Source organism: Schistocerca cancellata, chromosome 8, assembly GCF_023864275.1.
Source record: "Schistocerca cancellata isolate TAMUIC-IGC-003103 chromosome 8, iqSchCanc2.1, whole genome shotgun sequence".
Classification (NCBI taxonomy): Eukaryota; Metazoa; Arthropoda; class Insecta; order Orthoptera; family Acrididae; genus Schistocerca; species Schistocerca cancellata.
This window is the reverse complement of record NC_064633.1, coordinates 521,165,196-521,189,568: the sequence shown is the minus strand read 5'-3', so window position 1 is coordinate 521,189,568 and position 24,373 is coordinate 521,165,196. Positions and strand designations below refer to the sequence as shown.

The following is a 24,373-nucleotide window of genomic DNA, read 5'->3' as shown; positions in this document are numbered from 1 at the left end:
TTCAGGTGTGTTGCTGGGAGCTGATATTCTGCACAGTGTTCTTGCATGTGCTATTTTATTTTAAATGTTTGATTATCGTGAACAATGCACGGGGAACACTATTAATTACATCGTATCCCCTATGAGCGACATCACAACATATGCATTTTTGTGAGTTTTTGGTCTGTGATCAAATTAATTTATTTTCCGACTCGACCAAATCTTTGATTAGTTGTATGGTTAGAGTCGGTGGCGACCCTACTCTTCTCACGTTAATTTCATAAGCAATAAGTATTTCCATTCCCAATAATAAGGAATAACCCGTAGTAACAGGTTAGTTACAATACAACATATTGGGAAACGTCTCCTTGGACAATATGTTGAACATTATAATCTGCATAATTCAAAGGATACAAAGTCCCAATCTAAAAGGCTAGGAAGTTCTCATTTTTATGTACGCAACAGATATATTCACAAACACATTTGTTAAACCATATGTCTTTAAAACTAAGATATATTATTACTTTGTTCCAAAGTCTGCATCACAATACCACCGTCACTTCTATATGAATCTGTTTCCGAACAATCTGACTGTAAATTTACGATGATAGGTTCAAGGCTTATATCCATCATCACTTCCCTGTCAAATTATTCTTTCTGAAGCTTTTCAGCATGCCACACAGATTGTGCCCACGCTACAGGTGGGATGTTGCTTATTGCCTCATGCACAAGCGATTCAGCGAATGTTTTCTTGAATGGTTTTTTCCCTCCAATACAGCCATATCCTTTGCCAAAATTAGTTCAATAGGGCTAAACTGACAGTGACACACGGCTAAACGCATAATTCTGTGGCCCCATTACGTGCAAGGAAGTCAAGTTTGTACATTCTGCACTTGACTTGTATAAATTAACGAGCTGCAAGGGATAGGCACCAATCTGGTTTATACTGTATTCAATATTTTTATTTTTAAGCTAGGGAAAAATATCCGCTTTTCTGGTGTTTATACTTGATGTGTTCTCTGTAGCAGTAGAATTATAACTGGCCTTGACCGACTTCAAAGCAAGGTATGACAAGAATTGTGAATCACGTCACGAAACTGACAGCTCTCATTTTCGAATGGTAGTCACTGCTGTTTTTCTTACACGTAAATACAAGTTTACTTCAAAAATGGTTCAAATGGCTCTGAGCACTATGGGACTTAACATCTGAGGTCATCAGTCCCCTAGAACTTAGAACTACTTAAACCTAACTAACCTAAGGACATCACACACATCCATGCCCGAGGCAGGATTCGAACCTGCGACCGTAGCAGTCGCGCGGTTCCGGACTGAAGCGCCTAGAACCGCTCGGCCACCGCGGCCGGCTTACAAGTTTACTCTCAGAAACAAAACCAGAAGAAGAATGAGCATGCAGAATAATTATCGAAGAACCTATTCGTATGAAAACTTTAAAACTGCCAATATCATCACTCATTTTCCAGCAGATCTTCCTGGAATTATTCTAATTGACCATGTTTGTTCATGGTAATACACTCCTGGAAATGGAAAAAAGAACACATTGACACCGGTGTGTCAGACCCACCATACTTGCTCCGGACACTGCGAGAGGGCTGTACAAGCAATGATCACACGCACGGCACAGCGGACACACCAGGAACCGCGGTGTTGGCCGTCGAATGGCGCTAGCTGCGCAGCATTTGTGCACCGCCGCCATCAGTGTCAGCCAGTTTGCCGTGGCATACGGAGCTCCATCGCAGTCTTTAACACTGGTAGCATGGCGCGACAGCGTGGACGTGAACCGTATGTGCAGTTGACGGACTTTGAGCGAGGGCGTATAGTGGGCATGCGGGAGGCCGGGTGGACGTACCGCCGAATTGCTCAACACGTGCGGCGTGAGGTCTCCACAGTACATCGATGTTGTCGCCAGTGGTCGGCGGAAGGTGCACGTGCCCGTCGACCTGGCACCGGACCGCAGTGACGCACGGATGCACGCCAAGACCGTAGGATCCTACGCAGTGCCGTAGGGGACCGCACCGCCACTTCCCAGCAAATTAGGGACACTGTTGCTCCTGGGGTATCGGCGAGGACCATTCGCAACCGTCTCCATGAAGCTGGGCTACGGTCCCGCACACCGTTAGGCCGTCTTCCGCTCACGCCCCAACATCGTGCAGCCCGCCTCCAGTGGTGTCGCGACAGGCGTGAATGGAGGGACGAATGGAGACGTGTCGTCTTCAGCGATGAGAGTCGCTTCTGCCTTGGTGCCAATGATGGTCGTATGCGTGTTTGGCGCCGTGCAGGTGAGCGCCACAATCAGGACTGCATACGACCGAGGCACACAGGGCCAACACCCGGCATCATGGTGTGGGGAGCGATCTCCTACACTGGCCGTACACCAGTGGTGATCGTCGAGGGGACACTGAATAGTGCACGGTACATCCGAACCGTCATCGAACCCATTGTTCTACCATTCCTAGACCGGCAAGGGAACTTGCTGTTCCAACAGGACAATGCACGTCCGCATGTATCCCGTGCCACCCAACGTGCTCTAGAAGGTGTAAGTCAACTACCCTGGCCAGCAAGATCTCCGGATCTGTCCCCCATTGAGCATGTTTGGGACTGGATGAAGCGTCGTCTCACGCGGTCTGCTCGTCCAGCACGAACGCTGGTCCAACTGAGGCGCCAGGTGGAAATGGCATGGCAAGCCGTTCCACAGGACTACATCCAGCATCTCTACGATCGTCTCCATGGGAGAATAGCAGCCTGCATTGCTGCGAAAGGTGGATATACACTGTACTAGTGCCAACATTGTGCATGCTCTGTTGCCTGTGTCTATGTGCCTGTGGTTCTGTCAGTGTGATCATGTGATGTATCTGACCCCAGGAATGTGTCAATAAAGTTTCCCCTTCCTGGGACAATGAATTCACGGTGTTCTTATTTCAATTTCCAGGAGTGTATACTGTTGAATTATCTCTTTCTCTTGTATCATGAATCTTTATATGGGATGTAGTTCGTGCTGCACCTGTGTCACTTCTTTGAACTAAAAGTCTCGTCTTAACATATCAGGAACACACGTTTTTTTTAAAATTCTTTACGTTGAAGAAGCGCTTACGATTGAAGTAATTTTCTCCTATATAACTGTAACACGTTTTTGTGATGTCGTGCATCCATCAGTCACATGGAGCATTTTAAAACATCGTTATTAAAACTATCCATTTGTGTTACAGGTTCCTTGCGATTTCAAAGCTTTCCAGACGACAGGAAACCAACTTTTTCTATGGTTCCTAGAGCTCTGAAACTTTCTTTTACAGTTCTCTTGGTTCTGGAGTCCATTCTTGCGTCTTCAAATGTCAACAGTAGAAGACCTGCTTTCAGATTCACGTTTGAAAAAGGCATAAATGCGGTAAATAATCCCCCTCGCCTGCTTGTGAGTACTTCACATTTATTGCCATCACCTGGCTTTTTTTAAATTCCACTTAAACATTCACAGATACACCTTCACACCTATACTGCTACAAGAAGAAAAAATACAAAAAAGAACTGTCAGTTGAATGAATAATTCAGTTGTCACAAAGTACAGCAACAGTGCAGCACGTAGGCGCGAGATTCTCGCTGTATGGCTGTAACTCGCTGCTAGCCGCACGGAAAGAGAGTGAATATTATTGGCTGCCAGTGGCTAGTGGAGGGGGATGCGCAGAACGGCTGAAATTTGGGCCGCCTTTTAACATGACGCGGACTGTAGTGCGTGAACGTGGCAGGTCACATTATAATGCTGACATTAGTGACACATCTGTGTTCACTCCCGGCAGTCTTTTTCCATCCTAGGCCATTGCGACATTAGAGAGAAGGTTGGATGGGTTTCACAATGGCACAGATTGTGAAAATTGTCGAAAACTTGCTGTAGAATCACGGTCCGTAGGTATGGGCGCCATCTTCCTTGCAAACCATCACAGTATATTTGGTCATCGTCACCGGAAACATTGAAAAGTTGTAATTCCAAACCTGATGTGGCGTTTCTGATAAAGGTCTGGAGCTGCTGGTCGTCCCACTCAGCCTTGGACAGTTCTGAAAAGTCTTCAGTTCTTGTCACACTATTAATGTGCGAGAGACAATTGGCTACTACATTGTCGATGCCAGAAATGTGTTTAATGTCCACAGTAAATTGGTTTATAAACTCTAGCCACGCAGTGTAGCCGTGTGGTCTAAGGCACGTTGCCACGATCCATGCGGCTCCCCCCGTCGGAGGTCCGAGTCCTCCCTCGGGCATGGGTGTGTGTGTCGTCCTTGGCGTAAGATAGTTTAAGATAGATTAAGTAGTGTGTAGCCCTAGGGACCGATGACCTCAGTAGTTTGGTCCCATAGGAACTTACCACAAATTTCCAATTTATAAAGTCCAGTGATTGTATTGCCTAGGAGACCATTTGTTGCTACTCTGCCTGACAGCATAGATTAGCAGCTTGTGGTCTGTGTAAACCGTAAATTCTCTCTTTTCAATCTGTGCCCAGAAGTATTTAACCATCTTGTATACAGTCAGCAGTTCATGGTCATATGCTCTCCACTTCTGTTATGCTTGTGACAATTTCCACTTGAAGTATTCAGGCAGTTGCCATGAGCCATCTGACAAGTGCTGTAATACCATGCCAACAGCTGTTTGGCTTCTGTCTGCCACCAATTCCAAAAGTGGGTCAAGCTTTGCGTGTACAAGGAGTGCTGCATTCGCCATATCCTGCATTGCAGCCTCAAAAGCAGAGCACATCTTCTCATACCACTACTGGGGTACCCCCTCTGACCTTTGGGACGGTAAGTGTCACATTTAAAGGTATCTGCAGTTCCACACCATGTGGTAGACAGTAGCAGTAAAAGTTTACCTTCCCGAAGAACTGCGGTAATTATTTAATTGTGGTCGGTCTTAGTGTTTACGGGATGGCTTTGACCTTCTCTGTTAATAGTAAGGAGCCTGCATATCATATCTGGTGGCCTAGGAATGCGACTTCAGGTTACCCAAACATGCATTTGGTCGCATTCAGCACCACACCATACTGCTCCAAATGTTTAAATACCTCTTTAAGATGCTGGTGGTGTTGGTCTTTGGAAGATGACTACATGTGTACATCATTGACATGGGCAAAACAAAATGATAGAACTTACAGGACAGAATTGATAAACCTTTGGCAGATTTGAGCTGCATTCTGTAAACCAAAAGTCATGAACTTGCTCACAAAAAGTCCAAACAGAGTGATAACTGCTGTTTTCAGAAAGTCTTATTCCGCCACAGGAATCTGCATGTAAGCTTTGGTGCACTCTAAAATGGTGAATATTGTAACTCAATGTAAAGTGTAATTGTAGTCACATACCAAAGGCCTGGGATGGTGATGAAGTACAGTTCTAACATTGAGTACATGATAATCACCATATGGGCGCCAAACTCCCTCTTTCTTTGGAATGAGGTGTACAGTGGATGACCACAGGAGTAGTAGGGCAAGAGGGTGTCACCCCATATTGTTGGCTGCATACATTCAGAAGCAAGCATACATTCAGGGGCAAACCTATTGTTATGCTACTTGATTTATGACCACCAGGGGATAAACTGTCCTTCTGAGAACCCCCCCCCCCAACCCTCCCCCTCCAGCTCCCCCACCCTTCTGGGAAACCTCCAACCCTACCCCCTCCCCCTCACCAGTACAACCACACTTTCAGGACCGAGTTATTCGATTAGCCCTCTCCCACTCTATCAGTTTTATTGACTAATTAACAAAATCGATAACCTTTTATGTGGGACAGATTTCCTTGGAGGATAATGCCCTCTACTGGAAATATTGACTGATTGGCTACCTAGTGTATGAAATATTGTTTACAAAATTTCCAGTAGACAGGGTAATGTGTGAAATATTGTCTGTTTAAGTAATAAATGAGATACAAGTCAGTGTGTGGAACATAGCTTATCTATTTATTTAAAGGATTTGTCTGGAAATTACAGGGTGTTTCAAAAATGACCGGTACATTTGAAATGGCAATAAAAACTAAACGAGCAGCGATAGAAATACACCGTTTGTTGCAATATGCTTGGGACAACAGTACATTTTCAGGCAGACAAACTTTCGAAATTACAGTAGTTACAATTTTCAACAACAGATGGCGCTGCGGTCTGGGAAACTCTATAGTACGATATTTTCCACATATCCACCATGCGTAGCAATAATATGGCGTAGTCTCTGAATGAAATTACCCAAAACCTTTGACAACGTGTCTGGCGGAATGGCTTCACATGCAGATGAGATGTACTGCTTCAGCTGTTCAATTGTTTCTGGATTCTGGCGGTACACCTGGTCTTTCAAGTGTCCCCACAGAAAGAAGTCACAGGGGTTCAGGTCTGGCGAATAGGGAGGCCAATCCACGCCGCCTCCTGTATGTTTCGGATAGCCCAAAGCACTCACACGATCATCGAAATATTCATTCAGGAAATTAAAGACGTCGGCCGTGCAATGTGGCCGGGCACCATCTTGCATAAACCACGAGGTGTTCGCAGTGTCGTCTAAGGCAGTTTGCACCGCCACAAATTCACGAAGAATGTCCAGATAGCGTAATGCAGTAATCGTTTCGGATCTGAAAAATGGGCCAATGATTCCTTTGGAAGAAATGGCGGCCCAGACCAGTACTTTTTGAGGATGCAGGGACGATGGGACTGCAACATGGGGCTTTTCGGTTCCCCATATGCGCCAGTTCTGTTTATTGACGAAGCCGTCCAGGTAAAAATAAGCTTCATCAGTAAACCAAATGCTGCCCACATGCATATTGCCGTCATCAATCCTGTGCAGCAATGGTAGCGGCGCTGAGGGGTTGCCGCGTTTGAATTTTGTATGGATAGAGGTGTAAACTCTGGCGCATGAGACGATACGTGGACATTGGCGTCATTTGGACCGCAGCTGCAACACGGTGAACGGAAACCCGAGGCCGCTGTTGGATCACCTGCTGCACTAGCTGCGCGTTGCCCTCTGTGGTTGCCGTACTTGGTCGCCCTACCTTTCCAGCACGTTCATCCGTCACGTTCCCAGTCCGTTGAAATTTTTCAAACAGATCCTTTATTGTATCGCTTTTCGGTCCTTTGGTTACGTTAAACCTCCGTTGAAAACTTCGTCTTGTTGCAACAACACTGTGTTCTAGGCGGTGGAATTCCAACACCAGAAAAATCCTCTGCTCTAAGGAATAAACCATGTTGTCTACAGCACACTTGCACGTTGTGAACAGCACACGCTTACAGCAGAAAGACGACGTACAGAATGGCGCACCCACAGACTGCGTTGTCTTCTATATCTTTCACATAACTTGCAGCGCCATCTGTTGTTGAAAATTGTAACTACTGTAATTTCGAAAGTTTGTCCGCCTGAAAATGTACTGTTGTCCCAAGCATATTGCAACAAACGGTGTATTTCTATCGCTGCTCGTTTAGTTTTTATTGCCGTTTCAAATATACCGGTCATTTTTGAAACACCCTGTAAATACAGTGTATGGAATACTGTTTATTGTTCAATGCCTTACCAAAAGAAATAAAAAGCATACAAAACTTTCATATATTTAAAAAAGAATTAAAGAAGCTACTATTAGGTCAGAGTTTCTATAATGTTGATGAATTTCTTTGCTATATAAACAGACAGTGCTCATCTTTTGATTTTTCTGCACAATCCTTCATTTTTTTTTTCAACTTGCATGTAAATAGAAGACAAAATATGTGAAGTTTAATTAAGAAAAATATTAAAGTGTAATTAAGAAAATGTTATTTCTTTTAATGGATTTTTCTTTGAATAAACCTTATAATTTTTTTTCTCATATTTCATGTAAAAAAAAGACAAAATATGTAAAGTGTAACTAACAAAATGTTATTTCCCTTGATTGTTAAAAACATAAATCATGCTCTCTCTCTCTCTCTCTCTCTCTCTCTCTCTCTTGCTTCTATATGACAATTCCTATATCATGTATATTATAAAATGGATGATAATAAATTGAATTGAATTGAATTGGCAGTAATAGACCAATTCACGCGCTAGCTAGAAGCCATTCTGGTGGATAACATTCCTACTCTTACGCTATCCAATGCATTTGTGTCACACTGGATCGCCCGTTTTGGTTGTCCACTTCATATAACCACGGACAGAGGACGGCAATTCGAATCAGACCTATTTGCCCGACTAAGTAAATTTTGCGGCACATTGCGTCACACGACGACAAGTTACCATCCTGTTGGTAATGGCATGATTGAATGCTGGTACCGATCGCTTAAAGCAGCCTTAATGCACCATGGATCACAATGGACCTCTGTCTTACCACTGCTTTTGCTTGGCCTACGTAACATGTATAAATCGGATCTAGAAGCCTCACCAGCAGAACTGGTGTATGGAGAAGTCCTACGGCTTCCCGATGAGTTCATGGACCCGCTCCAGCGACGTCACTTCTGGCATCATCCAACGAGGGCACTCCTCTTTCCCAAAGAGGGCTGGTGTAGCGACGTAGGGCTTCATCCGAGATGGCCGCCGAGTGAGATCACCAGTATTTTCAACATCAGCTAAAACAACTTATTTAAGAGGAAATAGTGTTAAATTTCAATTTTCTTTGTTTCATATACTTGCTGTAGTGTTCGTACTTGTCACACAACTGCATATTAGCAAGAACGAGCTTGTTCTTGAAAAAACTTCGAGTTATCTGAAGTGTCGACAATCGAGACATAACCCGAAATTCTGCGTGACATAAGCACAAAAAATATATTCAGGTTTTCTTGATAGAGAAAAATACATTTAAAAAAAGACAGCTGCTAGTTTCACCAGTGATTAATCTCGCAATAAAAGTGTAATTATACGTTTGTAAATCGTATTAACTAACACATTTCGTATTGTTTACTAGTTAGATAGACACAATCTAGGCCTAAATTTTCCGAGTTATAGACGTTTAAAAACCTGACTAAACACGCTTGATAACGTAAACTCTCTAAAAACAAAGTGAGTGCTAATTCATTCTTCTGTCATTGTATATCTAAATCAGTACAAGAACAACAACAACCACACATAAGACTTTAGTGTCATTTTTTATTTACAAACAGGCAGTCTCGGGTCCTCGACAAATTTAAAACGTTCTTTAAACTTAATTATTCTTTCGAAACTGACCGCGACTGAGAAATGTGGGAGCTGTTATAGGGTAGTGAGTAGAGGGATTTGTTGCCAGTCTCTTAGGAAATATTGTCAGTGGGGGGGATGTAATGGTGTTGGGAGAACAGAAGAGGCTCTCTCCTGGAACTGCAGAGTATGCAACAGGAACATTTTGATTGGGAAACAGGAATGGAAAATCTGTGCTCTTCAGACACAGTTGGAGGAAGCAAGGAAGGAACTCATAAGGATGAAGGGAGATAGGGAGGAGGAGGGTGGTTGGGAACTGGCAGCTGGTAGGAGAATGTTACTGAAAAGATGGGGTTGTCAGGTTCTGTAGATGCTGCTATGGAATACCTCAGACCAGACATTTCAAGTAGCTTCCATAATATGAATTTGACCTTCACTACCCCAGCAGAAATAATGTCCATCATAAAATCTTTAAAATCAAAAACATCTAGTGGGTATGATGAACTATCAACAAAGTTAATTAAGAATGTGATTTTGAGCTAAGTAACATATTACGCTATCTATGTAACCAGTCGTTTATCAGTGGAATATTTCCTGAATGGTTGAAATATGCTGAATATAAGCCACTGTTTAAGAAAGGAGATAAAGAAATAGCATTAAATTTCCGTCCAATTTCAATGATGCCAGCATTCTCAAAAATTTTAGAAAAAGTAATGTACAATCGGCTTTATAACCATCTTATCTCAAATAACATACTGCCAAAGTCGCAGTTCGGATTTATAAAGGGTTCTGATATTGAGAAGGCTACCTACACTTACAGTTAAAATGTGCTTAATTCATTAAACAAAAAATTACGGGCAACTGATATATTTTGTGATCTGTCAAAGGCATTTGACTGTGTAAATCAAAATATCCTTTTACCTAAATTAGAATATTATAGTGTAACAGGAAATGCTGCAAAATGGTTCAAATCTTATATCTCTGACAGGAAACAAAGAGTATTATTAGGAAAGAGACATGCATTAAGCTATCAGGCATCATCCAACTGGGAACTAATTACATGTGGGGTCTCACAAGGATCCATTTTAGGGCCCTTACTTTTTCTAGTGAATATCAATGACCTTTCATCAGTAACATTACCAGATGCCAAGTGCATTTTGTTTGCCAATGATACAAACATTGCAATAAAAATCCAATCAAGTGTAGTCTTAGAAAGATCGACTAATAAAATATTTGAGGACATTAATCACTGGTTCCTAGCCAATTCTTTGTCACTAAACTTTGAAAAAACACACTACATGCAGTTCAGAACATGTAAGGGATATCTCATGAGTATATGCCTAACGTATGATGACAAGCAGATAGAAGAAGTGGACAGTGTTAAATTCTTGGGATTACAGCTTGATAATAAATTCAACTGGGAGGAGCACACCACAGAACTGCTGAAGCGTCTTAACAAATCTCTGTTTGCAATGCGAATTGTGTCAGACATAGGGGATATAAAAATGAAAAAGCTGGCATACTATGCTTACTTTCATTCCATAATTTAATATGCGATTATTTTTTGGGGTAATTCATCAAGCCAAGGTAAAGTTTTCTGGTCACAAAAACGTGCAGTAAGAGTTATATGTGGTGTGAATTCAAGAACATCCTGCAGATGCCTGTTTAGGGAGCTAGGGATACTAACTGCTTCTTCCCAATATATTTATTCCTTAACGAAATTTGTCATTAACAATATATCACTTTTTCAAACCAACAGTTCAATTCATGGAATCAATACTAGAAATAAGAACAATCTTCACAAAGATTTAAAGTCACTTACTCTTGTTCAGAAAGGTGTGCATTATTCAGGAACACACATTTTCAATAACTTGCTAGCAGCCATAAAAAGCTTAACAACCAATGACATTCAGTTTAAGAGAAGCTTAAAGGATTTATTGGTGGCCAACTCCTACTCCACTGATGAGTTTCTCAGTAGAGCCAAGTGATTTGTGTATAACTACAATATAACTTCTGAACAATTTCAGTGCAGTAATGTGTTCATTGTAAATAAGTGTGTGTGTGTGTGTAAGTACAATTTAACTTCTGCACTGTTTGAGTGCAGTAATGCGTTCATTGTAAATAAATATTATGGTAGTTCTATTACATGTTTATTACCTTATAAATAAAAAAAACTTTTTTTATTTTAAATCCAGTGCATTAGTGTTTGTAAAATGATTCTTTCATATAGTGCTCATTTCAAAAAATGACGATCATTCCACTTGGGACCTGTGGAAGGTACATTAGCCTAATCTAATCTAATCTAGGAAGAAAGAGAACGCGATCTGACAGTTTTATCATCAACACCAAAAGCAGGTATCTACCATTGCCAGAATTAAGTGGAGAAATCCTCACGTAGAATGAGGGGCATGAAATGTGCAGCACACTTCAACCAAGGCCAAGAAGCCTAGGAATGTACAAAGAGTTAGGAAGAACAAAGTGCTGCTTCTAAGTAGTAGCCATAGGCGAGGTGTAGGCCCTCAGTTACAGGAAAGTTTAAGGACAGCATAGCAGAACACCAGTATCTTCCAGTCAAATGCAGGACTAAGTCATGTGATACAGGACTTAGGGTCTTTATTTAAGGAATTTACAAAAGAGGACCATGTAGTGATAGTGGGTGGGGTGGGAAACAGTTTGGACAGGGATGGGGCATATGACATAGGTGGTGACCTGGACAAGATAGCTTCCTGACTCATGGCACCAATGTACACTTTGTTGAGCTGTTTCGGAGTCATCATCGACCACACCTTGATGGACCTGTGAGCCGAATCAATATGGGGCTAGGAATGGCTCTGAGGACAGCCAACTTTGCTTGTGTTTCTCTGTTGGCTGTCAGGGCTATCAACAGATGGGGTTTCACTAGGCATGGCCTACACTTAAACAGGACTGGGAAGGGAAGATTGGTACTGCTGATTCATGAAAGTATAGGGGGTGGATCTCAGGCCACGCATGTTCTAATCCATCTTGTCATACGTAGGAAAAGTAGGTATTTTTAGGATAAATCCAGACATCAGGTATCCTGCCTAAAGAGTATCTCCAGCAGTTTAAAAAATACTGAAACAATCACTCACAAGACAGACTTTAACACTTCTGATATCACGTATACCAGGTGTCACAAAGAAAAACCATTGGAAAGAGTAACATGGGGTATTTCACAGACTTAACAGCCTTCCATCAAAACATGCAATCAATAAAAAATAAAATGCAACTATTAGAGGGTGGGCTCCAGTCTTTAAACTGCACGGTAGTCTGTGTGACTGAGTGCTTGTGTGGAGACGCAGAAACCCAGCATGTAGTATTATCACTGTATGAAAGAGCAAACTCTTTACTGCAGGGGAGGAGGGCCACGCATTTATATCAGAAAAGGAAAGCAGTACAGTTAGTTATGACAAACACTTTGAAATATCAGCTATTGAATTAACAAAGCTTGATATCAGCAAGAAATTAAATATTTTGTGTGTGTATAGATCTCCCAATGGTGGTGTGGACACTTTTTTCAGAAATTTACAGAAGTTCTAGATAAAGTCTCAAGTAAAAAGGTCAACATAATTCTGTATGGGGACATTAACATCAACATTAATATCATAAACGAATCTTGCAGCACCCTCATAAATATCCATCAGAGTTTTGGCATGTCCCTATTGGTCAATAGTGGAAAAATGTTTACTACAATGACTGCATCAGTAATTGTACATGTGGCCACAAATATGGACAGGGAAAAATGTGATGGAGCTATAAAATATCTTGGACTATCAGACCATCTCTGTCAAATAACAATGGTAAAATCAGGCATTGAATCATTCCCTAAATTACAAGCCTACAAACGAAATCTATCAGAAATCAAAATAAAAGTTTTTTCAAAAGAACTAGCAAAACAAAGCTGGGATGAAGTGTATAAGAAAATTAATGTGATTACAATATTCTCCACATTATTTAATTTGAAAAGGCATTTCCAAAAGTATGCATGTCTGTATAAACATCTCACAAAAACATTTGGATAACAGCAAGTATTAAGAAGTCCTCCGAAACACTTAAATAGCTCAGTTCGATGGAAAAGAGTTGCAATGATCCAGAATTCTTAAATTTCTATCATAGGAACAAAAAGATCTACAAGAAGATGCTGATTGCTGCAAAAAAGTTATTTAATGACAAAATAATACATAATGCAGAGAATAAAACCAAAGCAGTCTGGGATGTTATAAAAAGGAAACAGGGAGAGGCAAACAAATGCAGAATAACCCGCTAAGGGAGGGGGATAAGGTAATAAATGATCCATAACACGTAGCAAACTATGAAAACGAGCATATGTCAAATATTGCAGAGAAGTTAAAGTAAAAATTCTCAAAAACAAGTATAACACCTGCAAATAATGAAGTCAACAAAACTGTTCAAAAACTAAAAAATAAAAAGTCAGTAGGCTTAGATGAAGCACCAATGTGTGTACTGAAACAAAGCATAGAGATATACAAGGCCCTTAACAAATATAGTAAATCAGTCCTTCACATCAGGGACATTTCCAGAGCAGTTAAAACCAGCTAGAGTTGTACCTTTGCTTTAAAACCAGCTAGAGTTGCACCTTTGCTTAAGAAAGGTAATGCAGAACACACAGAAAATTACTGGCCCATTTCCGTGCTGTCACCATTCTCAAAAACAATAGAAACAATTATGAAAGGTAGATTAATGAATTACATGAATAAATACAATCTATTAAGTGAATCACAGTTTGATTTCTGAAGTGGTAAAAATACGGAGTCAGCCGTAATAGGATTCACAAACGTTGTACTTGATGCTCTTGATAACGATGAGTGTGTCACAGGCATATTTTTGGATCTTTCTAAGGCCTTTGATACAGTCGACCACAAGATTCTATTAAATAAATTAAAAGCTTTAGGAATAAAAGCGTTACCTAATGACTAGTTTCGATCATGCCTAGGACATAGGGTACAAAGAGCAGAGAACACAGACTTCAAATAGATCATTTAGTAAAACACTTACCAGAAACACAATACATTAGTGTAGGGGTTCCACAAGGTAGCATATTAGGACCAATACTATTCCCAATATGCGTCAATGACTTTTCCAGTAGTGTTACTCATGGTGAAAAGATTCTCTTTGCTGATGACAGCAATATCATAGTCACTGAGAAAACAAGAGAACTCCTTGCAGAAAAAGCAAATGAAGCTCTCAAGGACCTTTACAACTGGCCAGTAAGCAATAAAGTGACACTGAACATAAAGAAAACTAATAGCATGAATTTCAGTTTGAAGAGGAAAAATGACAATGTCAACTTAAATGTAGATGGCACCTCTATAGGCTGTGTAACAAATTTCTAGGAATGAATACTGATTCTCAGTTGAAGTGGTGTGAACACACAAATGTACTGACAAACAGAATGTCATCAGCTTGTTATGCCTTAGAATCCTATCATCAGCATGTAACATGCAGTGTCTTTTAGTTACACACTGTTCATATGTACACCCAGTTCTTAGCTATTGCATTCTTTTCTGGGGAACAAATGCACAAAATATGAACACAATGTTCAAACTCCAGCAAAGACCCATAAAAATAATAACCAAAAATAGTAGTTGAGTATATTGTAAAAATCTGTTCAGAACACTTAGGATTTTAACTGCTCCATGTCAATAACTTCATCAGTCAGCTGTACGCATCAAAAATAACATTGGTAATTACTGCACAAACAGCTCTCTCCATGACCATGGAACAAGTGCTAGACTCAATTTACATTTACCAAGAAAAAATAAACATGAAACTCCAAACAGCATTTTCTACCAAGGAATAAATCTGTACAATAAATTAACAAAAGTAATTAAAGAAATAGCAAAAATACACTTATTTAAAAAGGCAGATAAAAAGTACCTGTTAGGCAATACATTTTATACATTGAAGGATTACTTAGATAAAACAGAGTAGTGGTTTGCTAAACAAAAATGTTATACAAATAAATAATAATAATAATGATTATAAAACAGCCAACATTCCACATAACACCTCCACACTATGCTTTTTCCTTTTCTATAAACACTTAGTCCCAAGCTATGCATGGCACAATATTAACACCTCTTCCTCTTTCTGAGCTCAACATCTCAGTCATTATAGAGGAATGCTGAGTCAGTTGTTCAGGATAGCAAGTGGGGTGTTGCAGCACAGAAAATGGCCTAGAGATCACCAGTGTGTTGTTTGAGTCTGCAGTGAGTGCAGTATTATGAAACAATGCCTGTTAGGGTGGACTGATAGTGAGATATGAGTAAACAGTGTGGCATTACATTATTTAATAAGGTATTGATAAAAGAAGTATTATATATATATCTGGAGTAAATCTATTAAATGTCTCTAACTAGAAGTCTGTAACTGTGTGTGTATAACTTATTTTAAATTGATCTCAACTTGTAAATATTTTGACTTGTCCTATATCTGTGTAGAAAAAGATCTATGGATGAATAAAGCTGCTACTGTTGCTACTACCACTACTGCTAGATGTCAGTTAATCAACTGCTCGGTCAGCGCATCTCAACAGGGTTCGAGCACTGACCGCTAGGAGCGCTGAGAGACGCTTTCTCCTTGCTACAGCACGCTCCATGAACTTAACACCCATATAATTTCCTTTGACAACAGAGACTTGGACGCCTTCGAGAAAGCCAAAGCATATCTTCGAAAGGTGTGCGGCACTGATCTCTATACCACAGTCTAACATAACAGTCGCGAAACTCACTGTTGTAAAAGTTGTTACCGTTTGACATATGGAGCGACACTAGCGCTCCAAGCGGCGAATAAGGTGAACGTCAGACACGTCGTAATAATTACATTTGTTTTGCATCCATATCCTACGTAATTTACGAAATATTTGACTTATTTTCTTGCCTCTGGGGGTTTGTGTAGTATCAGAAGGCATATATGTTTCAAAAAAATGTTTCTAAAATAAACGCAAGTATGGACAAAAACCGTGAATCGAGTGGCAAGCTACAACACATTCGTGAAGCAACACTTGTGACGTTGGATAATACTGCAGCTAACCACGTTGATGTCAAAAGAATATAAACACACAGATCCACACGTAAGAAACACAGACATGTATCTCTACATGCAAAAGCGATCGATAGCTCATTTATCGTTCTGTAGACCTACTGTGTTTGTCATTGTCGTCGCTTGTTGCCACAAGTACGATCTTCATGTTTATATTATTCTAAGTGGGACAAGTAACTGCCAAATAGTGGGAGAAATATGTTGAAAACATTATAATGAGCTGATTACATTACATTTCACACAGAACTAACTATTTGAATAATTTTCAAACAATCTGTCAGGAAACAAAGTGGTAACAAAGTAAATGTCATCACACGAAGGAAACAAGGAAAATTAAGTGACTAACAACAGAAGTGAATGAAATACGTACCAAACATTATGCTTTTGTAAGACACGAATAGCTGCATTTAACCTAACCTCTTCATCGTCAAAGCAGGTGTGTTGACGTTTCACATGAATCTGGCACTGATACATGGAGAGTTGAACTGGCTGCTTCTGTCATAGGACTGTTTTACAGCTTTATAAAGATTGTCGAATCTTTGTGGCAGTTTCCTCTTCATCGTCAGATGAGGTGGCTTATTTGCGATGTCAAACACTGTGGGTACTGCATTCCACACGAGTTTATTGTTGTCTGCGTTCATGAACTTTTTTTGTTCGAAATGTAGCGAACAGAACCTAGTATTACTATACAGGTAAACTGGAGCTTTTTTCATAAGGTCTTCCAGTCTGGTATTAACTAGCCATTTTCTGCTCCTAGAACGAAACATTAATCATTAATACACAAGTAGTTTGCAACTGAATCCTGACGATACACTTTAGTAACATGATGGTATATATCTTTCATGATCCATGGAAAATCTAAAAAAGACAGCTGTAGTGTATTCTTCCTTTTGTTGCTGCAATTTATTGCACGACAATCGCTACCGCTTGTAAAAACCACTGTGGAAATAAAAATAAACAACCACTATTCGCTCTTTACGATCGCGCCGAACTCACAGTTTAAGTTACTGGCCGCCTGGGGCGCTGTTGGCGCGGTAGGCAACAAAATCGAGGCGAAGTGTCGCGACTGTTATGTTAGACTTACTTACTGGACGTACATCTTCTGTCCTTGACCATAGCGTTTATCCGTGCCGTCTCAGGACGGAGGATGCTAAGTTCACCGGACTTGGATGCGACGTGACGTCATTATGACGTACACACGCTACATCGAAAACGATAGAAACCGTATATCGACTATTCGACTTTTGTGAACTTTCGAGAGGTTGTGACAGGGTAGCGCTGTGCTCTGCGCCATTCGTTTAAATGTGTTTTGCGTTCCTTGCGTTTAAATCGTGTATTGTACTGTGTGTGTGTGTCCTGTGCGTTGTTTTTCGTTGCTCTAATTATGTGTTCAGCATTCGAGATCTTGGGATGGACATCTAAATTACTTAGCTAACAAACTTGCATGAGTTCTCTTTCAGCTATATAAATTAAGAAAAAAAAGTCAGCAAGAGTATGCTGCTACAATCTAATATGTACTGACAAGACCAATTCGATGAAACCATACTAAAATATTGATAATAAATAAATATTATTTTCGGCGTAAGCATTCAATACAACAATCACACAATTTAATCTGGTCGGGACATAAGAAGACTTCACTTTTTTACGAAACGTGTTGTCCGTGGTGTTTTCAAGGCCACGGTTAGGAATATTTCTATTAGTATCCAGCTCTTTTATTTTGGCGAAATACATATACGCTGCCACACTGAGCTGTTATCAGAATCGAACGTGTCAAAACAAACCACTAGCTGACGACAGTTTAGAATCTCGAACGTTCGTAAAAGTCGATAGGTGTGTTAATCGACTAAAGCGTATATACGTCATAATGACGTCACATCGTATCCAGTTTGGGTGAACTTAGCATCCTCCTCTCAGGACTGTTTACGTTGTCCGCCATCTTTTAGTTAGGTAGAAAGTTTCTCTTGCTGTTAACGAAGTGTGTGTTGTGAGTGTAAAATGGTTATTTTTTGTTCCACATACAACTGTACGAACCTGTGGAGCAAAGAAAGTGATTTAACTTTCCACAGGTAATAATTTAATGTCAAGAAATGACAACAATCTCGTAAATATCTTGGTCGTTGCCTTGTATGTGTCTTCTGTTTTGGACAGGTTTCCTCTGCAAAAAGGCGATTTGCTGAAACAGTAGGTAATTGCTACTAAACGCAAAGGATTCACGCCTACAAGGGCTAGTTTCTTGTGTGGAGATAACTTTTTGGAAGAAGATTATTTAGTAAGTCCTGGTACTTCGAAATGCATCTCAAACCTGATGCAGTGCCACCACAGTTTGTGTTTCCTGCGCAATTAATGCCCAAGGAAAAGCAACCAAGGCGACAGATTAGAATAACAACTGAACAGTCTACTATACAAACTCACGATTATATTGAACAGGTTAGTCACTTCACATAAACATTGTTTTTGTTTTGAAACAAACATGTTTCTTCGTAAGTACTTGCCAAACATTGTTTCATGCCTGTACTACTTGTATTCCATTCTTGTTTCAGCTTTCTCAGAGTTGTAGACATCTAAGGAATGTGTATCTTAAACACAAATGGAAGTGATTGACAAGGCCCCTGCCACATGCAATTTTTTACCAGATGTGGACGCACTGAGAAGAAAAATCAAGAGCCTGGAGGAAGTAATTAGGAGAAGAGAGAAGAAAAACTGTTCAATGAAAGACATCATAAGTGCTCTGAAAGAGAAGGTTCATCTAACAGTGAAGCTGCATGAATTCCTGAATCAACAAACAGGGACTCGGGTTGAATTAGTGTGAAATTTGTTGAATAATTCAGTGTCATCTAATGGGAAAGAGGTACAAAACAGACATTAAAGTGTTTGCAATGACGGTGTATTTTTACTCTCCTAATGTGTATGAATGTTTACAGACATCAATGCATCTGCCTCACAAATCTCTGATTCCTTGTTGGGTAGGGACCGTGAATTGTGATCCTGGCCTTTTAAGTGATGTGTTCAGGTACTTTGAGTTTAACCACCAAGTGACGACTGAATTTAAAGGTTCTAGCCTCATAATAGACAGTGTGGCAATTAGAAAACAGGTAGTATGGGACCAGGAAACTAAGAGGTATACAGGTTTTGCAGATTTTGGAGGAGAAGTTGAAAAATCAAAAGAAGTGAAAGAAACTTAAGAGGCATTAATTTTTATGCTTGTGTCCATAAAAGGTAAATTAAAGTGTCCCATATTTTTTAGTGAATGGATTTGATATTAGTGTGCAGGCAAAGTTAATAAACTCTGTTTTGGAGAGGCTAAGCAATTCAGGCATCAGGATTTGGGCAGTCACTTGTGATGGCACAAGGACAAATATAAGTACTCTTCATTCATTGGAATGCAGTATTTATTTTCATCAAAATTTTTTTCTTCCGAGTTCCTTTACCCAGTTTCAAACCACAATGTTCACTGCATTTTGGATGTGTGTCTTAAGTGGCAGTACTTAAAGGAACTAAATGAGTTGCAAATTGAGGAAGGCATGACATTTGCTAACAAGTTATCAGGACAACATATTAATTACATTAATAAAAACATGAATGTCTGGTTAGCAGTTGAAACACTCAGTTCTAGTGTTGCAGATACTATAGATATTTTGAGAAGAGCTGGCAATCCCAGATTCCATGGTAGTGTGGCAACAGTAGAGTTTTTGAGACTCATAGACAGAATTTTTGACGTCTTTAACTCCAGAAATCCTCTAGCTTCAGGATATAGAGCCAGTCTGAAACTCAGTAATCAGACATATTGGCTGGATATTTTTCATCAGACAGAATCTTGTATGAGAAGTTTAAAAGTAAATGGTGTTACTCTTCTGCAGCATCCAAGAAATACTTTTGCCTTTGGCATAATTTTGAACATGCATTCGATTAAAGCCATTGCACTGGAAATAATTACAAGGGAAAAAGTTCTCCCCTGCAATATTTGTTGACACACAAGTTTTCCCAAGATCATATTGAACTCTTCTTCTCATGTGTGAGATCCAGAGGGGGTTGGAAGAATAACCAAAATTCATATCAGTTGAAGTGTGCTATCCATAAGTTGCTTTTAGGCAGTAGTGTTAGCACTGTTGGGGGAAACTGTACAAATTTTAACATGTGTTTAATGGTACCTGTGGGACTGTGTGATTTCTGATCACAAAAGCGTCCTCTTATAGATGATAATGATGATTCTTTTATGTTTGTAGATGAAGTAGAAAAATTGTGCTCACCTATTGAAGAGGGTACTCTGTTTTCTACATACAAGTAGAACATTTTGTACTACACTGCAGGATATGTTGCCCTCACAATTTCAAAACAAGTTACATGTAAGAAGTGCCTCTACATTCTTAGGCCACCTGTCGTTTGTAATGCTGTAATGTAAGCACTTCTCAGTACTGCAGAAAAGAGCTCGTTCACAAAATTTGTAAGCCGAGGCAAGCTTATTGAAACAAGTAGTGCTTGTATACTCTGTGGTGGAGCACTCAGAAAAATTGTTTCAAATGTTTGTTGTCTATGGTGACATGAGGCAAAAGCACTTAATTACTAAGATTGTAATGTGTGTCCTTAAAAAATTTATGAACTATTCATTCCCTCAACCTGACCATGACTTCCATAATGGATGCGGAGTTGAAGATTTGCATGAGACACAGCTTGTGCGTAAGATAGGATCCAGGTACATTTACGAGTGGCTGAAAGCATATGGGAAAAGGTTTTCAGCTGAGAAGATAGGTCACAATACAACTAGTGTTAGACAAAAACTCAGCAAGATTATTTTATTCAGTAATGTTTAATGTTGTGCCTGTAACATTGCAGTAGTGGTTAAAAATGTATGGAAATGAAAAAACTAAATTTCATATTTTGTGTTTCAGTGTGTTTTTGTGTTCTCGTTTCAATATACTTGATCATGCTTAATGTTTACAGTATTAATCATTTTACAAATGATAAAAAAGTACATAGACATATGAAGGTGTTACTTGGGACATTACAATCAGGGTAGCTTTTAACTAAACATGCTATCTTTGTACCAACTGCTATTTTTGTTTCGAATGGCTGGTGTCACACCTGTTTGTATTATTTCGTATAAAAGTCACGTTTTTATTACCTCTGTGATTCAGTCAAATGTTTTTCCACCTCCCTAAAAGTTCTTAGGCTTGTGATTTTTCTTTAATTGCTTTGACTGTGAAGTAAGCTTCTGACAGTGATTTAAGTTGAACACTGCCAGACTGATACAAACATATTGATATTTTGAAGTAAATCTGGAAACTGAATCAACACTGTTTTTACTTCTTATTAACACCTAATTTCCTTTTGTTGTGATGTAAATTTATTCAGAACATTAGATATGGGAAAAAATATTTTTTTTAAGACTAAAGATACCCAAAATGGCAGTAATTTTGTACCAGTATTAAAATTGAAATTTCACTCCAAGAGAGCGTCTCTAGTACATATTTCCTAATTGCCAAGACCAGCTTAGCAGCACGTTTTAAATTTTAGTGTCTGTTGTGAGCTACATTGTGCAGTGCTTTCAAAAAGACGGAAAAAAGTGGTGCAAAATTACCCAAATTGACTGAACTGTTTATATATATATATATATATAATAGAAGGAAACATTCCACGAAGGAAAAATATATTTAAAAACAAAGATGATGTGACTTACCAAATGAAAGTGCTGGCAGGTCGACAGACACACAAACATACACACAAAATCCAAGCTTTCGCAACCAACGATAATAAAGCCATTGTGTTAACATTAAAGCAACGAACTACCAATTTCGTTTTACGCTCATGAACACTTACGTCTGCCCTCTTTCCTGACGAGGCAACCGTTGGTTGCGAAAGCTTGGATTTTGTGTGTATGTTTGTGTTTGTTTGTGTGTCTGTCGACCTGCCAGCACTTTCATTTGGTAAGTCACATCATCTTTGTTTTTAAATATATATATATATGTTCTCAGTTAAATATGCACTTTAAATCAACTGATTTCATCGCAAATTCCATGTTGGTACATGTGAATTAGTTCAGTAAAAGAAGAGAACAATTTTCGTGTCAGTGTCACGTGTAATTTTGGTTGTTTCATACGGTGCCTGACAATAATTAGCATATTGTTGAGGATATCCGGAATTCACGTTTAAATAAACCCCATTCCTTTTTTTTCCAACGCCGAAGACGATGTCGCCAGTGGTAGGTGCATTACATATGTGTGAAAAACTGTTCCTTACGCCTGGGAAAAAATATTTCTTCGCTTTTAGGTACTTTATGTTTACGATATTACAGCAGACGTAAGTGTTCATGAGCGTAAAACGAAATTGGTAGTTCGTTGCTTTAATGTTAACACAGTGGCTTTATTATCGTCAAGAGTGTAGATACTGTCGAACGAAAACAAGTGCACCCTTTGTAACTGAAATATCACGTCCAGTTTCTTGCCTAACTGCAGACAACGGCACGCTGTGACAGCCTCAGTTCGCCATCCATTTAGTATAGAGGTCACTGGTGTGCAGCCACAATACCTGTAGTGACGTATATACAAATAAAGGCACTTGCGTTTTTAAGGCTAGACGAGGATACAAAACACAAAAAATATTTCCGTTGGTAAAAAATAAGATTAATCAGTGTAGGTATTTCCTGAGTTTGTCACATACATGGCAATTTTTCATATGCTAAACCGCTGAATAGCTGTGTAATCATGTGATTGGCTGCTACAGCCTACAGCATAATATGATCTCTGCACCGGGGAAAAACTGGAAGTTTGCGCAGTGGAGTTCAGGACTGATTTTGAAGTCAAGACAAGAAAACGGCGATATCGTATAGAGTACTACCATTGTTGCCTTGATATTTTTTAAAAAATATTTACGAGGTAGGCTGATGTATATTCTGTGTAAAAAATGATGCGCAGTAAATTTTGTGAGCGTTGCAATGAATTTCTTTAAAGGAATATTAATTCTTGTTCATAGTCTGCCATATTTAAGAAAATGCCTCTCAATACTCAAGAAATAATGGAGGCCCTTGCCATTGTGGCAGAACACGAAAACGTGCAAATTGCAGTCAGGAAATCGGTTAGGGGAGGTGTTATTGCTTGTTTAACAACTATTTGTGGAGGCCTCCTGGCTGGACGTTTCGGCATGGCAATTGGTGAGTGGTGGACATATTTATTTTTGTGCATTTTTGGCGCATTATTTTTTTTATTAATTTGCCCATATAAATCTCTTTTTCAGTACATATATTGTACACAGGATATTGGGCAGAAAACCTTTTTAGCTATTGGTTTTTCAAATGTTAAACATACATTTTATAAATTTCTATGACAAATTGGATCTATACAGTTTATATATATATATATATATATATATACCACTTAAGATACAAATTACATTTTGTCTTGCATAAGATACTGTGAGATTGAATAGTAGCAGTTTTTCAGAAGGTAGGATGTCACAGACGTTTTAAAGCTTTGTAGTTCAGGAAGAGATTTTATATGTCTTGGTAATCTGCTGTAAGGTTTTCTTCCTGCATGATACACACCTTTTTGGCATAATGTGGTATTACAATGATTAACATGTGTGGCACTGTCTGACCTGGTACTGTAATCATGGACACTTTTGTTTTCAGGAAAAAGGTTTTCTTTTCTCAGTATGCTTTTTTTGACGTGCATGACTACTTCCAGTATACAAATGCAGGGAAGGGGTAGGATCTTTAAAGTAAGGTTTGCGTGATTTTCTGCTGCTCACTTATTTCATTATTCTTATAATTGCCATTTATTTCCTGGAAACTGTTATGGTCTGAAGTACATTTCCCCAGAAAATGATACCGTACTTCAGTATTGAATGTACATGAGCAACATGTACAGCGCTAACTGTTTCTGCACTAGTACTGTTGCAGAGAATTCTTATTGCATAGCTCACTTGTGCTAGTTTTGAATTTAGGGCTGTGATATGAGTGCTCCATTTAAGATTTTCCTGGATATGAATCCCAAGAAATTTAGTTTCATTGACAGCACTAATGTTTGGTTATCTATACATATCACAGGTTGTGCTGGATTTTTATTTTGTTCAGTGTGGAAATTCATGAGTACCATTTTTTTGGGGATTAATTATTAGCCTATTTCTGGTAAACCATTCAGACACTCCTTTTGTAATATCTTTTGCAGATGCAGTAAGATTTTCTTCTTTATTCCCTTCAATCAATAGACTGGTGTCATCTG

At 39.4% G+C, this 24,373-nt stretch overlaps 1 protein-coding gene and 1 long non-coding RNA gene across 3 annotated transcripts in view; both read left to right on the top strand.

Moving 5' to 3' along the window:
* The first annotated feature begins 17,584 nt into the window (after positions 1 to 17,584).
* LOC126095085 (uncharacterized) lies at positions 17,585 to 21,432 on the top strand. The gene is made up of 3 exons (XR_007521907.1): positions 17,585 to 18,226; positions 18,309 to 18,587; positions 18,701 to 21,432. It is a non-coding gene; the product is annotated as an uncharacterized LOC126095085 (long non-coding RNA).
* A 1,444-nt stretch (positions 21,433 to 22,876) lies between these two features.
* The window catches only part of LOC126094576 (protein C19orf12 homolog), a 37,027-nt gene continuing 35,530 nt past the window's right edge, over positions 22,877 to 24,373 (top strand). Inside the window, exons 1-2 of one of the 2 annotated variants that reach the window (XM_049909042.1) lie at positions 22,877 to 23,029; positions 23,127 to 23,304. In XM_049909042.1, the coding sequence (XP_049764999.1) occupies positions 23,145 to 23,304 (160 nt within the window). In that variant the 5' untranslated portion in view covers positions 22,877 to 23,029; positions 23,127 to 23,144. Of the gene's footprint in view, positions 23,030 to 23,104; positions 23,305 to 24,373 lie in introns of both variants that reach the window. The other variant, XM_049909043.1, reaches the window with a different exon arrangement.